The following is a 15965-nucleotide window of genomic DNA, read 5'->3' as shown; positions in this document are numbered from 1 at the left end:
CAACTACTCCAAGTCTCAGAGCGAGTGACGTTTGAAACGCTATTAGCGCACACCCCGCTAACTAGCTAGCCATTTCACATCGGTTACACCAGCCTCATCTCGGGAGTTGATAGGCTTGAATTCATAAACAGAAGAGCTGCTGGCAAAATTCACAAAAGTGCTGTTTGAATGAATCCTTATGAGCCTGCTGGTGCCCACCATCGCTCAGTCAGACTGCTCTTTCAAATCATAGACTTAGTTATAACATAATAACACACAGAAATACGAACCTTAGGTCATTAATATGGTCGAATCCGGAAACTATCATTTCGAAAACAAAACATTTATTCTTTCAGTGAAATACAGAACCGTTCCGTATTTTATCTAACAGGTGGCATCCATCAGTCTAAATATTCCTGTTACATTGCACAACCTTCAATGTTATGTCAAAATTACGTAAAATTCTGGCAAATTAGTTTGCAATGAGCCAGGCGGCCCAAACTGTTGCATATACCCTGACTCTGCGTGCAATGAACGCAAGAGAAGTGACACAATTTCACCTGGTTAATATTGCCTGCTAACCTGGATTTCTTTTAGCTAAATATGCAGGTTTAAAAAATATATACTTCTGTGTATTAATTTTAAGAAAGGCATTGATGTTTATGGTTAGGTACACGTTGGAGCAACGACAGTCCTTTTTCACGAATGCGCACTGCATCGATTATATGCAACGCAGGACACGCTAGATAAACTTGTAATATCATCAACCATGTGTAGTTATAACTAGTGATTATGATTGATTGATGGATTGTTTTTTATAAGATAAGTTTAATGCTAGCTAGCAACTTACCTTGGCTTCTTACTGCATTCGCGTAACAGGCGGGATCCTCGTGAGGCAGGTGGTTAGAGCGTTGGACAAGTTAACCGTAAGGTTGCAAGATTGAATCCCTGAGCTGACAAGGTAAAAATCTGTCGTTCTGCCCCTGAACAAGGCGGTTAACCCACCGTTCCTAGGCCGTCATTGAAAATAAGAATGTGTTCTTCATGTGTCACTTCTCTTGTGTTCATTGCACGCAGAGTCAGGGTATATGCAACAGTTTGGGCCGCCTGGCTCGTTGCGAACTAATTTGCCAGAATTGTACGTAATTATGACATAACATTGAAGGTTGTGCAATGTAACAGGAATATTTAGACTTAGGGATGCCACCCGTTAGATAAAATACGGAACGGTTCCGTATTTCCCCGAAAGAATGAACGTCTTGTTTTTGAGATGATGGTTTCCGGATTCGACCATATTAATGACCTAAGGCTCGTATTTCTGTGTGTTATTATGTTATAACTAAGTCTATGATTTGATAGAGCTGTCTGACTGAGCGGTGGTAGGCAGCAGCAGGCTCGTGAGCATTCATTCAAACAGCACTTTCGTGCGTTTTGCCAGCAGCTCTTCGTTGTGCGTCAAGCATTGCGCTGTTTATGACTTCAAGCCTATCAACTCCCGAGATGAGGCTGGTGTAACCGATGTGAAATGGCTAGGTAGTTAGCGGGTGCGCGCTAATAGCGTTTCAAACGTCACTCGCTCTGAGACTTGGAGTGGTTGTTCCCCTTGCTCTGCATGGGTAACGCTGCTTCGAGGGTGGCTGTTGTCGTTGTGTTCCTGGTTCGAGCCCAGGGAGGAGCGAGGAAGCTATACTGTTACACTCGCAATACTAAAGTGCCTATAAGAACATCCAATAGTCAAAGGTATATGAAATACAAATGGTATAAAGAGAAATAGTCGTATAATTCCTATAACAACTACAACCTAAAACTTCTTACCTGGGAATATTGAAGACTCATGTTAAAAGGAACCACCAGCTTTCATATGTTCTCATGTTCTGAGCAAGGAACTTAAACGTTAACTTTCTTCCATGGCACATATTGCACTTTTACTTTCTTCTTCAACACTTTGTTTTTGCAATATTTAAACCAAATTGAACATGTTTCATTATTTATTGTGAGGCTAAATTGATTTTATTGATGTATTATATTAAGTTAAAATAAGTGTTCATTCAGTATTGTTGTAATTGTCATTATTACAAATACATTTTATTTTAATCTGTATCGGCTTTTTTTGGTCCTCCAATAATCGGTATCGGTGTTGAAAAATCATAATCGGTCGACTTCTACTCGATACTGACGCTTAGCTTGTATGATTGCCTTGCGGAGGGAATAGCTACACTGTTTGTATTCAGTCATGTTGTAGTTTGGTTTGTGATCCTTTATCCTTTCTGTCTCATCCCCAGTTCGCCCAGTCCAAACCAGTACACCCCCCATGGTTGCACAGAAACCTGCCCCAGCCACCCAGACAAGTGCACCCACTCCACAGGTATTAAAACATCAGCCTTCTCAGGTATTAGGCCAATCCATTTCTTGTAGTACTGGTCATAATAGTAGAGACAAAATCTGTCTGTGTTCCCTCCTGTAGGCAGCGCTGAGTGTGAAGACCCTGGAGAGACAGCTGCAGCAGAGGAAGGACTCGGACCCAGTCATGGCTGGAATACTGGAGGAGGTAACAGATTCATCTAATGGTCTTCCTCTTAAAGCTGTAATCTGCACAGGTGAAACAGCACCACTGTTCGTCCCAGCGCCTTTGTTATTGCTTTGTTTGGTTGATGAAACAGAGGCGAGGAGTGTCCGGCATTGTGATTTAAAAATGTTTATATACAGTACCAGTCAAAAGTTGGGACACGCCTACTCATTCAAGGGTTTTTCTTTATTTTTAGTATTTTCTACATTGTAGAATAATAGTAAAGACATCAAAACTATGAAATAAAACCCCAAAAAACAAATCAAAATATATTTTAGTTTCTTCAAAGTAGCCACCCTTTGCGTTGATGACAGCTTTGCACACTCTTGGCATTCTCTCAACCAGCTTCATGAGGAATGTATTTCCAACAGTCTTGAAGGAGTTCCCACATATGCTGAGCACTTGTCGGCTGCTTTTCCTTCACTCTGCGGTCCAACTCATCCCAAACCATCTCAGTTGGGTTGAGGTCGGGTAAATGTCCCACTAAGCGCAAACCAGATGGGATGGCGTATTGCTGCAGAATGCTGTGGTAGCCTTGCTGGTTAAGTGTGCCTTGAATTATAAGAAATCACTGACAGTGTCACTAGCAAAGCACCATCACACCACCACCTCCATGCTTCACGGGGGGAACCATACATGCGGAGATCATCCGTTCACCTACTCTGCGTCTCATAAAGACACGACGGTTGGAACCAAAAATCTCCAATTTGGCCTCATCAGACCAAAGGGCAGATTTCCACTTGTCTAATGTCCATTGCTCGTGTTTCTTGGCCCAAGCAATTCTCTTCTTATTATTGGTGTCCTTTAGTTGTGGTTTCTTTGCAGCAATTCGATCATGAAGGCCTGATTCACACAGTCTCCTCTGAACAGTTGATGTTGAGATGTGCCTGTTACTTGAACTCTGAAGCATTTGTTTGGGCTGCAATCTGAGGCTGGTAACTCTAATGAACTTATCCTCTGCAGCAGAGGTAACTCTCGGTCTTCCTTTCCTGTGGCGGTCCTCATGAGAGACAGTTTCATCATAGCGCCTGATGGTTTTTGCAACTGCTCTTGAAGAAACTTTGAAAGTTCTTGAAGTTTTCCCTATTGACTGACCTTCATTTAATGATGGACTGTCATTTCTCTTTGCTTATTTGATCTGTTCTTGCAATAATATGGACTTGGTCTTTTACCAAACAGGACTATCTTCTGTATACTACCCCTACCTTGTCACAACACAACTGATTGGCTCAAACGCATTAAGAACATATTAACTTTTAACAAGGCACACCTGTTAATTAAAATGCATTCCAGGTGACTACCTCATGAAGCTGGTTGAGAGAATGCCAAGTGTGCAAAGCTGTCACCAAGGCAAAGGGTGGCTACTTTGAAGAATCTCAAATATAAAATATATCTTTAACGCTTTTTTGGTTACTACATGATTCCATATGTGTTATTGAATAGTGTTGAAGTCTAAACTATTATTCTACAATGTCAAATGTACAAAATGGTACTGTATAGAAGAAAGTATGTGGACACCCCTTCAAATTAGTGGATTTGGCTATTTCAGCCACACCTGTTGCTGACAGGTGTATAAAATCTCCATAGACAAACACTGGCAGTAGAATGGCCTTACTGAAAAGCTCAGTGACTTACATAGTTTTGATATCTTCACTATTATTCTACAATGTAGAAAATAGTAAAAAAATTATAAAAACCCTTGAATGAGTAGGTTTGTCCAAACTTGACTGGTACTGTATATTCTGGTGTTCTGTTGCGCGTGCAATGATGGCCGTTGTTTAAAGTAACTTCTTTGTTGTTATAATATTCCAAACGGGCGTAGCTGTTTCACCCAGTAAGGATTCCAGATTTAAACTGCTGCTATTTCATTACTTTTTAATTGTATTACTTAATGCTGTTTGTTGTCATAACCTCACATAATCACTGGAGTTAACCCACAAAGGAATCGAACACACCACTTGGCTTTCGAAAGAATTTTGTCCTCAAAGTAGTTTCATGCCGATTGTGTTCCTCTCAGATCGGCCATTTCCAGAAGGAGCTGGCTGACCTGAAGGCGCGCAGCCACAAGGCAGACTTTAGAGTGGGCACCATAGAGGAGATGAAGGAGCTGAGGAAAGAGTCTAAGAACCTCCACGTCTTCACCCTGGAGATAAAAGAAACCACTGAGGTACGAACTGAATTTGATTAGATTGTATTATTAGAATGAGAGGTAAAGCCAGTCTGAGTCAGGACATGAAGCTTGGTGAAGTTGCCATTCTTAATGTATCTAGTTGTGTCCAATTCAAAATAACACACAACAAACTGGTACCACACACACTACAACCTCCTAAAGACCTAGACCCTTTCTATCCCTCATAGGCTCTGACCATGTGTGTGTTCTTGTTCTCCCCAGTCTCTCCATGGGGACATCAGCACTCTGAAAACCACCATGCTGGAGGGCTTTGCCGGTGCAGAGGACGCCAAGGCCATGAGTGAGCTCAACAGAGACAGGGGCTACCTGCAGCTGCTGTACAAGAAACCACTGGACCCACGCAGTGAAGACCAACTCAAGGTAAGCCTGGGGGGGAGGAGGGTGATGGCTCTATACATTATGGGAGGAAGAGATGGATGGTTGGGTGTGTGAAGGGAACTTCCATGATTCATCAGGGTGGAAGTTTTAGAAATGGCAAAGGCAGAACACTATTGAAAAAGATGACCCATGTTAAACTGTTTTTCGTACAGCGGACTTTGTTTTGTTGGGTGATAATTTCCTCTGGTGGTTTTTCCCCAATATCAGGAGATCCGCAGGCTGTACCAGTATGTGAAGTTTGCTGTGGAGGATGTGAACGATGTGTTGGACCTGGAGTGGGAGAAACATCTGGAGAAGAAGAAGAAGAAACAGAAGTGAGTGAGAAAAAGAAAATAGATCACTTTACTGTTTTGACATGTTAAATGTTTCCTTTCTAACCAATTCCCTCTGTGACTCCTGTCTCTCCCAGACACATGATTGTCCCAGAAAGGGAGGCTCTGTTCACGGCCCTGGCCAACAACCTGGACATCATCAACCAGCAGAAGCAGAGACTGGACACACTGGTCAAAGACCTCCATGCCCTGCAGCTCTACAACAAGACTGCAGCCTGGAGTACTCCTGGCCCCACCCAGCCCGCTGCAGCCACCCCCACAGAACAGGGGTATGTACAAGGGTGTATACCTGAAATACAATGGCCAGATATGTAGCAGCACGAGGATGTTTTTGGTCTGTTTATTTTTTTTATATGTCAAATGTTCACTGGGGCATGTGTGTGTTACAAATAGCAGCACCCACCCGTAGCACGCGCTCCAGCAGGTATATTTCACTGGTCATCCCCAAAGCCAACACCTACTTTGGCTGCCTTTCCTTCCAGTTTTCTGCTGCCAATGACTGGAACAAATTGCAAAAATCACTGAAGTTGGAGACATATCTCCCTCACTAACTTTAAGTGTTAGCTGTCAGAGCAGCTTACAGATAGATCACTGCAGCTGTACACAGCCCATCTGTAAATAGCCCATCCAACTACCTACCTCATAGCCATATTTGTTTTTGTTTTTCTGCTCTTTTGCACACCAGTATTTCTACTTGCACATCCTCATCTGCACATATATCACTCCAGTGTAAATTGATCAATTGTAATTACTTCGCCACTATTGGCCTATTTATTGCCTTACCTCTTTACTTCAATTGCACACACTGTATACAGATGTTTCTATTGTATTATTGACTGTACGTTTGTTTATCCCATGTGTAACTCTGTAGTTTTTGTCGCACTGCTTTGCTTTATCTTGGCCAGGTCGCAGTTGTAAATTAGAACTTGTTCTCAACTGCCCTACCTGGTTAAATAAATAAAAAATACTTTTGTGTTTAATAGTTTGGACAACGAGCTGGAGAGTTTGAGAGATGCACTCCTGAAAGCCAGTCTAGAGACCATTCCTAAGACATTAAAGTCTTCAGGTAAAATACTTTCCAACCTGTGTCTCACTGTGTTAGCTATTGTTCTTGAGTGATGTAAATGTATTATAATTCTTTCCACTTCTTCAGCCAAGATGTCTCCAGTGAAGCAGTCTCAATTGCGTAACTTCCTTTCCAAGAGGCAGACACCACCAGTCCGCTCCACTGCTCCAGGTACTCCCTACACACATAACATAGTGAGCAGTGTAGTGTAAGTAATGTGTGGAATGTACTTCTCCTGAATGGTTCCATCTTTTACCCCAGCCAACCTGTTCCGCTCGGCCTTCCTCTCTCCCAATTACTACGAGGATCTGGACGATGTGAGCTCCACCTCCTCCCTGTCTCAGGCCCTGGACCCTGACTACTCCCACTGTTTTGAGGAGGAACCGGAGCCCGAGCCTGCCCACCTCCCCGTGCTGCCCACCTCTATGCCCCGCCACCCCACGGTGGTACGCACCCCTTCCATAGCCCCAGGGTTTGGTGCCATCCAGTCCACTCCTTTCAGCAAGGTGCACCAGGGCCTGGGCATGGGCCTGGGACTCAGCCCCATCCTAAGCACAGGTAGGAAACTCCATTTACTTTTTAGTTGACCTTTATTTAACCAGGTTGGTCAGAGAACAAGAGGTTCTAAAACTTTGCTGTTGTACTATGTAGTTTGTATTGCATGTTTTATCTTCTAGTAACAACCATCAGGACAGAGAGGGGACAGCCAACCATATGGTTTTCAGAGAGCTGGTCTGTTGTAAAATAAGTTATCAAATGTACTAACATCTTTAGCTGTTTTTCTAGTTCCAACCAATAAGATCAGCATGGGAGGTGCGGACAGCACGGCACTAGCCACTAAGACGGTGAAACACGGAGCCCCTCCCACTGAGAAGGCCACACCCGTCCCCCTCCCTGCCCAACAGGCTGCTGCTAAAGCCGCTTTCCTCAGGCAAATGGCTAATCAGAAAACAGGTGGGCGGGGCTTGACCTTTGTAGAGGTTGCAAATAATGGAAAGTGTATTGCCTTTGTGACTGTTTTTCTGTCACTGTAACTCCCGTACAACGTTGCATTTACCTAGTAAAAAATCTATCAATGTTTCATTTTCTGCTCCGCACAGGACATGGGACCTGTTTCTGTATTTTTTTACCATATTAGGCTCTTTTAACCTCAGTAGAATAACTTGCTAGTTTGTTAATTTTTCAATCTGGGAAGAAGCTTTCATTGGTAGTCTCGCTACACTGAAAACAGTTTGACAATCCGATGTATTGACCAGCAGAGCTTTAGTGACCGCTAAAGCTTTTCTGCTCAACAACTGTCTTCATGCCATATTCATACTCCGACACCATGGGGAGACAAAGACCAGGATCGCTGGTGAACTGACAACCCCATGGTTTTACTATGCAGAATTATGGTTGATAAAATTTTAGTCAACAAATGTAATTATTTAAACATGACTTTTAATCAATTAGGTCTATTCATGATAGTATACGTCTGTTTGTCAGTAACCCAACATAACGTGGCATTGAGTACTGTTAGATTCACACAATTATGCTATTATTGTGGATAGTCAGATTAATATAATATTTTGATTAAAATGTTTACATGCTTTGCAAGAATAGCAACATGCTTTTGCACGTATTTGATCACTTTTGTATAATGATGAGGATCATTTGATTTTTCTCCTTTGTGGACAACCAGTGGTCAGTTCCTCTCTGGCAGAGTCTACCCTGAAGACCGTTCCCCAGGTGGTAAACGTTCAGGAGCTCAAGGACAAAGGACCGCCACTGCCTGTATCCACTGTGATCAAGTAAGTCTTCATCTTTATTACCATCCCTCTTCATCAGGGCTTTACCTGGGGCCTACTTTGAACAATGCTAGGCACCTTTTCTGATTGCTGTTCCCAAAACATAAAATATATGCACATAGATAAGACATTATATAAAAAAAATATATATGTAGATAAGAAATGTGACAAAGTAAATACATTTCTCGTGATTAGGAACACGGCTGAATGATTCCTATCTCATAACACTACAATATTACAATAATTGGATGATTCCAATCTGACTCACCATTACTGTACACAGAACCTACAGTCCACATAAATACTGTACACAGCAGCTTTCTTGTGTGTGTTTCTGTTTGTCTAAGTTAAAGTCCTGTGTACTGCAGTGTTGGGTCTGCTGACAGTGCTGTGTCCCTCACGGAGTCTCTTAGGGTCTGCCACAGTGAATCTGTTTCTCTTTTTTTAAACAACTCAAGTCACGGAAATACAACGTCTTTCTTAGTCTAATACGCATAACGTGGATTTTTTTTAGTTTGAGCGATGCAGGGTTTTCCGATTGGCCAGGCTTTAAAATGAGGTCACGCTAGAGGAAGAGAGGGGTAGAGGGAGAGAATCGCTATTTTAGCTTGGTGAGGCATGTTTACAATGACTCGCTGAGGCAGAAAGATACAGCCACACACAAATAGGGGCAATGAAAGAACGTGGTGAGCGAGTGTGCCATACACAGTACACAAAACATATGAACTATTTTCACTGGTCCAGCACATAGACGGTCACAACACTAGACTCGCGCTGCATGGAAGGGCTGTGTATGTGGGGGATGGGCATACACGAGGGCAATGGACCATGATATAAAGTATGTGTGTAAGAGCGAGACTGTGTGTGCGTGTTGTGAGTTTACGTCCTTGGGGGGGGGGGGGGGGGGGGGGGGTGAAGGCTCACGTCAGTACTAGCCTATGCCGTTTGTCTATGCGCGTGGCTGCGTACGCCCATATACAATATGTGTGGTTTGGGATCTTTTGTGCGAGTCCCATCACAGCTGGCATATCCCAGGCCTCTATTCCATATGCTGGGGGCCACAACAGCACAAAGCACAGCACTGCCATTTTCTCTCTCTCTCTCTCTCTCTGCCTGTCAGGTCTGACATTTAAAACCTCGCCCCCCCGTCTCCCTTATCAGGTCAAGATGACCAGCAATAAACTGATAAATTAATCTGAGAGCACAAACACACACAGAATTGAGCAATCATAAAACACAAGGGTGAAACGCTTGCCTGACACCCAGGTTGTAACGCTAATGGGGTATATGTGAAGGGCATTGGTGTATAGACTAGACGAAAGCATGATATTGAACCCTTAAGATCAACACACACAAAAAGACATCAAGTATTTTTTATGTGAATATGTCTAGAGACTGAAAGCATTAAAGAGATTCTCTGGTACTTTTGTATACTTTTTAGCCATTAGTTCTGAAAGTAGCGCTCACAAACCGTAAATTGCATACTATGTCACAAATTTGCACCAATTCATTGCTCTCTCTCACTCTGCTGTGTGTGCATCTTGCTAGCTGTCACTCATAGTGAGGGGCTGAAGTTCATTGGCTATAAATCGAATTGCTAGTGGGCTTGCCCAGGGAAAATGGCACATCAGTTTCCAGAAAAGGTCACTTTCAAACTATGGATTTTGTGGCTAATTGAGGTAATACAGTAGTACTGCTCATAGATTATGCATATATGAAGTACACATTGACACATTCAGCCCAAAGCGGGAGGTTTAAAAATAATTTTCAGTAGTCACCAAAGTTCCGGAGCATGTAACCAGCTGTTTTTGAGGCTGGATTGGCAAGATCAAGACCCTCCAAAAATGCTTAGAGAAGCATTCATACAACAGTCCCAGATTTATACCAACCATAAGCCTGTCGCATGCCTCCCAGTGGAAACAGTTTGCGCACAAATTATGGAAGTGTTCGGACTTTTGGCGTTCGTCAGGTTTCTTTAGGCTGTTCAGGCACACACACTTGTTTTGAGGCAAGTAAAAGTTCGGTAGCCGAAGTCTATGCCCCTTCGTCGGTGATTGGTCAGCAGTACTACTTCTAGTAGGAGTGGGAACTGTGGACGGGATTCTTCAATGAAGTGTTTGTTATTCAATAAGAGACGACTAGCTTTCATGCACATTTTTTCACTTGAGAAATACTGCACCAAACATCTTGGTTAGATGTAAAATGTTGCGACTAAGACCTCAACAAAAACGTAAAATTGAATGACAGATTTTCTTTATTTATCTTAGATCAATTGACTGCTATTTTTACGGTTTCTCAGGAGGGACAAAAAGTAATATTGCAGCTTTTTTCTAGTTTTTCATGCGAAGGTCTCTTAAAGGGAGTATTTGAGGAACAGACGTTTGTGTCGCCTAGCCGAGTTCTGCTAGGATCAAATTGAACCTACTATGCGGGCGCCGTTAGAGCCTAGATTGACGGTTAGATGGCTGACGTTCTGACCTTGTGACTTTAAGAGTCAGATGGAACGCTGCTAATTAAAGACTTAACATTACTCAATAGTATGAGATGTGTATTAAAGAGCTTTGCAGTCACACACACGTGTACACACGCGCACTTCCCAAAAAGTACATACATTGGATGCACACACAGACTCCCGTCACGCTTGCGTGAGTGTGCTACATTTTTGACCTCTTGTGTCACTGCAATTGCTGATATAAATGGCTGTTGATGACAGCTGTGCATGTAATTTGTCAATGCCAGAGGGACTGAGCGGTGCAAGGTTGGACAGAATGGACAGATGTTGGCAGCTGGCATACGGGTGCAGGCTAGTGATGGGGGATAAATAGTTACATATCGGGATATGATTTTTGACGATGTATAATTTTGATATCGCAATATTATTTTTATGCTAGTTAGTTGTACCTGCACCAAAACTCCAGTATTTTTCCTTCATAGTGTTGTTCTCCATCTTTTTAAATTGGGAGCAAATTTGCTTTCAGCACTTTTATTTCCACGACTGATCAAATACTAGTTTCCTCATGCTCTCTCTTGTCCCTCTGTAGCAGACATACGGTGAGCAATATGTTTGGAACATTGAATCGCAATAAAAAATCACTGTATTGAATCACATTACATATAGAATCGTGAGAATCGCAGTACATATCGTATCTGCACTTAAGTATTGTAATATCTTGAAGCCCCTGGCAATTCCCAGCCCTAGTACAGGCCTGTGTCCCTGTTACCATAATGACAGAGAGAGAATGTCACTCCCCAATGTCACAGCACATTCAGACTGGAGGGCGGAGGAGGACCTTCAATTTGTACCATCAGCGGTTTCTGTTTTTATAATAATTGTTCTTGGGGGAAGGAGCAGTTGAAAGTGCGTTTTATGCTTCTGAAGTGTAGATAACGGATAAACCCACAAAGGTTCTACTCTTTGTAGACAGTAACTGGTATTTGGGAATTCAATAGTTTGAATAAATTGATTTATTTAGAGCACTCCTTACATTTTGATTACATTTAAGACCGTTAAATGCACATTACCCATCATCCTTGTCTAGGGAGATCTTTGTCTCTTACTTTGACCCTGATCCCTATTTTTCACCATAGCTAAATCACCCATAGCTAATAGTCACCTATAAGCAGGTTATTACTTCCCAGAAGAGCTGTACGCAGGTACAGCCATTTACTAATCCCATGTCCCCAGCCTGTCCTGTCTTTACTGCAGTAGTGGTGTTGTCCTGCCCCAGCCACGGTGTGTAACTGGGGACATAGTATAGATTATCAGAGCTGGTGCTGCCAGCCAGATGCAAAGAGCCACTGTGACCTTTCACTTGATGGCGTGCCAACGTCCGGACGGAGAATGGGATTTGGTGTATAGGGGAAAACCTAACCGCAGCAGTAATAGTGTTTTCTCTCACACAACCTCTCTCTCTCCTCTGTCCTCCGCACTCCCATTTCTTTCCTGTATTTCTCTTTCTTGTTACTACATCTGTCATCTCATGCCCTTTTACAGACACACACACACACACACACACACACACACACACACACACACACACACACACACACACACACACACACACACACACACACACACACACACACACACACACACACACACGACTGACAAAATGTATCTTACTTAAACATGCCAGTCATGGTCTTTTGAGCAGAGCACCTCCAAGCATATAGCCAGCTGTAGCTTCCTATCCTTCCTATTAAGATTTACTTTGATTAATTCATTTCATTTTATCCGTGGGTGGTCTTTTAATTTCAAGCTTCAGTGGCTGTGTGATAGAGTTACAGTGTACTATGTTCCAATTAACAGCAGGAACATTGCACTGGAGTGGGTGGTCACTGGTGCCTGGCCTTGCCTGGCTGGCAGTGTCAAAGCCAGCTGACTTGTAAACCTGGGCTGATACATAGCAGTAATTGTAAATGTGTGTGTCTGTTGGTGCCAGGTTACGCTGCACATGTGTGCGTGTGTAGGGCTGGCTCAGTTACCATCTAACTGACGGTTATGGATGAAGACCGTCATGGGGCGGCAGGTAGCCTAGTGGTTAGAGCATTGGGCCAGTAACCGAATGCTGGATCGAATCCCCGAGCTGACAAGGTAAAAATCTGTCTTTCTGCCCCTGAACCAGGCAGTTATTCCCTGGTAGGCTGTCATTGTACATAATAATTTGTTCTTAACTGACTTGCCTAGTTAAATAAAGGTTTAAAAAAAAAAAAAAAAAAAAAAGAATAACTGTCATAAAAAAAAGTGTTTATTAATATTTTCTGGGAATGAACAGCTGATGCGCGTGTCTGCTTGACTTATAGCACCTAGGAAAGAGCAGGCGACAGCAGAGCGCTCTCACATCTGAGTTAATGCACTGCTAAGGCCTGCCCATGCAACTTTGATGGAGAGACACTGAATAATTCAGTGGGTCTGGCTGACCCAAGGCAAGCTGCAGGGGGAGCGGTCAACAGATAGGTGCTGCTCAGCAAACTGACATGTTTTTAACTATGGATGTGTTGTAGCATGGAGAAACAACTCCTAGCCGCGGCCTTTGCAGATCTGAAATAATTAGTTGGGTGTAAGCAAAATGGAGGAAGCTCCAATAAAAACCAGCCATCACCATTTTGCTTACAACTATCTAATCCTTACCGTGCTTGGAGTAATTCAGAATTTTTGCATGCTTCACTGTTGGTTAGCTACTTATCTACTCATGTTCCAGTGCACCGTACTACCACAGATGGAAGAAGGAGCCAAATGTCTCACATTGTAGAAATGTTGTAGAAATCTGTAGAAATCTGAAACACCTGTTTAGTCTAGTGGTGTGAAGTGAGAGAAGATGGAACTAGATGAAACTTGGCTGACATTCTGCTAATTTTGTCATCGATGAAACATTCGATCTCAATTCAGGTTTCTGTTCCCATTACTAAAATCTATTAAGAAGAGTGCACCATGTTTTGGAGACTTCACCCATTGCCAAAGTTTTAAAAAATGGTTTTGTTTAGAAGGAGTGTATGGGTGAATTGAGTTATTGGATAATGGAAATGTGCTAAAACGCACCAGTATGATCTCGCTAGCTTGTGCTTGGCTATGCCAACCACCTTTGCATGTTCTGTGCACTATGCTTAATTTTCTCCCATTGAAAACAACGCCAGTGACAGATCTTGAGTTAGTTACCAGTATCTTTGGCACTGCCTGATGAGAGAGCTTGTCCCTGGAAGGGGCCCTGTTGGCAATAGGATTTCACTGGCCATTCTTGGTCTGACTTGGGCATGCTTGAGTGAGTGTGGGCTTCAAGATGACAGCATTGGCACCCCACAGTTCAAACTCATCACCATGTGATTAAACTTTGTCAGAGGAGCAGCTGTCACTTTACACTACACATCCTCCTCTGTCTGTAACCTCACTGGCTATACATCTATAGCGGATGATCCAGGATCTAATAGCGTTTGGAGTGCATATCTGTCAAGCCTGTTCAGTGTGTCTGTCTTGTTTAGTGCTTAGGCTATTTCCTCCACACACACACACACACACACACACAGTCCTTTGCTTGTGTGTCTATTGATCCATGCGGGCTGCCCATTGTGGCGTGGTGCTCATACTGATGCAGCACTGAGACGGCCATGAGGAAAGCGGCTGATGAGCTGAGTGATCATCCCCAGCTCTACCACCTGCTCTTCTCTGTCTCTGCGTCTCTCTCTGAATAGTTACAATGCAACTTCAGTTAACATGGAATTCTGAAGGCAATTTATTTCTTAAAATGACAAGGCAATGCATTCTTGGAGACAGTATATATTTTTCAAAATAACCAGAGTAAAGCAATGAATGTACAGGATGATGTGATGGCAGAATGATGTACTAATGTGATAAGCTAGAGAATCAAACAGGGAATGGGGATTAGAGGGCCTAAGACCAAACAAACAGTTATTCTTGATATTTCAGAATGAAACAAGGCAGGCAGGGATTATAGGAGAAATATAGATAGTAATGACAAAAGTAACAGATACAGGTTACACACACATTCAAAGCAGGGAAAAGATAGGTGGAATAGCATTCCTCATGAAGCTGGTTGAGAGAATGCCATGAGTGTGCAAAGCTGTCATCAAGGCAAAGGGTGGCTACTTTGAAGAATCTCAAATATATTTAGATTTTTTTAACACTTCTTTTTGGTTACTACATGATTCCATATGTTATTTCATATTTTTGATGTCTTCACTATTATTCTACAATGTAGAAAATTGTAAAAATAAAGAAAAACCCTTGAATGAGTAGGTTTGTCCAGACTTTTGACTGGTACTCTAGTCAAAATGTTTGAAAGCAATACCGTGTAAAATTCAAGTCAGTTGGGAGTAGGTTTTTGAAGTCCCAATGCCTTTTTCATCGGGTCTATGACCTGACGTATAATACAACAATTGACACATCAATCTGTTCGTTTTGATTTAAGCTAGTCTATAAAATACTTTCTACAAAAAAGAATCCTCAACATATGGGGCATTGAACAGTCAGCCTTGTGCAGACTCTTTCACGAGGAAGCAGAATCAATAGAACATATTTTCTGGTATTGTCCATCGGTGGCTCGCTTTTGGAGTCAGGTCCAGGAATGATTGTTATGTCATAATATCAGGGTTCAGATAGAGCTACAAACTGTTATTGTTAGGGGCTCTGAAAAACCAAGATCAGTCAATGGGAAATGCACTACATGACCAAAGGTATGTGGACACCTGCTATTCCAGAATCGTGACCGTTAACATGGCTATGTGCTCGATTTTATACACCTGTCGGCAATGGGTGTGTCTAAAAAAGCCAAATCCACTCATTTGAATGGGTGTCCACATACTTTTGTATATATAGTGTATCATTATACTCTTGGGTAAAGTATTTCTTTTTGGGGCAATATCGGTAGAAATTGTACAAATAGGGAGGTCCGGGACCCTCATAATACATGATAGCAAAATGGAGGGATGTATTGCAAAAGGAAATGACAAAATGGCATTATACTGGGAAAGATGGGTTCATTTGTGGACATCGGAAGGTTGGAGTTAAGATCAGAATGAATGGTGGATTGGCCGCTATGGGTGAAAAATCCTGCACTTAAAGAAAATTAGGAATATATGTATAATTATTTAACTACAGGTAAATTAGGAATATATGTTTAGTTATTTAACTACATGTACTGTAGAAAATAGC

General features: G+C 42.4%; 1 protein-coding gene across 6 annotated transcripts in view; it reads left to right on the top strand.

The window, feature by feature from the left end:
- LOC129864113 (nuclear pore complex protein Nup214-like) overlaps positions 1 to 15965 on the top strand; it is a 66258-nt gene that overhangs the window by 9067 nt on the left and 41226 nt on the right. For all 6 annotated transcript variants that reach the window (XM_055936722.1, XM_055936723.1, XM_055936719.1 and 3 more), the window contains exons 14-24: positions 2262 to 2344; positions 2444 to 2527; positions 4563 to 4712; positions 4938 to 5096; positions 5322 to 5428; positions 5524 to 5715; positions 6430 to 6512; positions 6600 to 6683; positions 6774 to 7070; positions 7299 to 7466; positions 8194 to 8302. In XM_055936722.1, the coding sequence (XP_055792697.1) occupies positions 2262 to 2344; positions 2444 to 2527; positions 4563 to 4712; positions 4938 to 5096; positions 5322 to 5428; positions 5524 to 5715; positions 6430 to 6512; positions 6600 to 6683; positions 6774 to 7070; positions 7299 to 7466; positions 8194 to 8302 (1516 nt within the window). The remainder of the gene's footprint in view (positions 1 to 2261; positions 2345 to 2443; positions 2528 to 4562; positions 4713 to 4937; positions 5097 to 5321; positions 5429 to 5523; positions 5716 to 6429; positions 6513 to 6599; positions 6684 to 6773; positions 7071 to 7298; positions 7467 to 8193; positions 8303 to 15965) is intronic.

The sequence above is a fragment of the Salvelinus fontinalis genome, chromosome 10 (assembly GCF_029448725.1).
Source record: "Salvelinus fontinalis isolate EN_2023a chromosome 10, ASM2944872v1, whole genome shotgun sequence".
In the NCBI taxonomy this organism is placed as follows: Eukaryota; Metazoa; Chordata; class Actinopteri; order Salmoniformes; family Salmonidae; genus Salvelinus; species Salvelinus fontinalis.
This window is presented reverse-complemented; position numbering and strand designations above follow the sequence as displayed.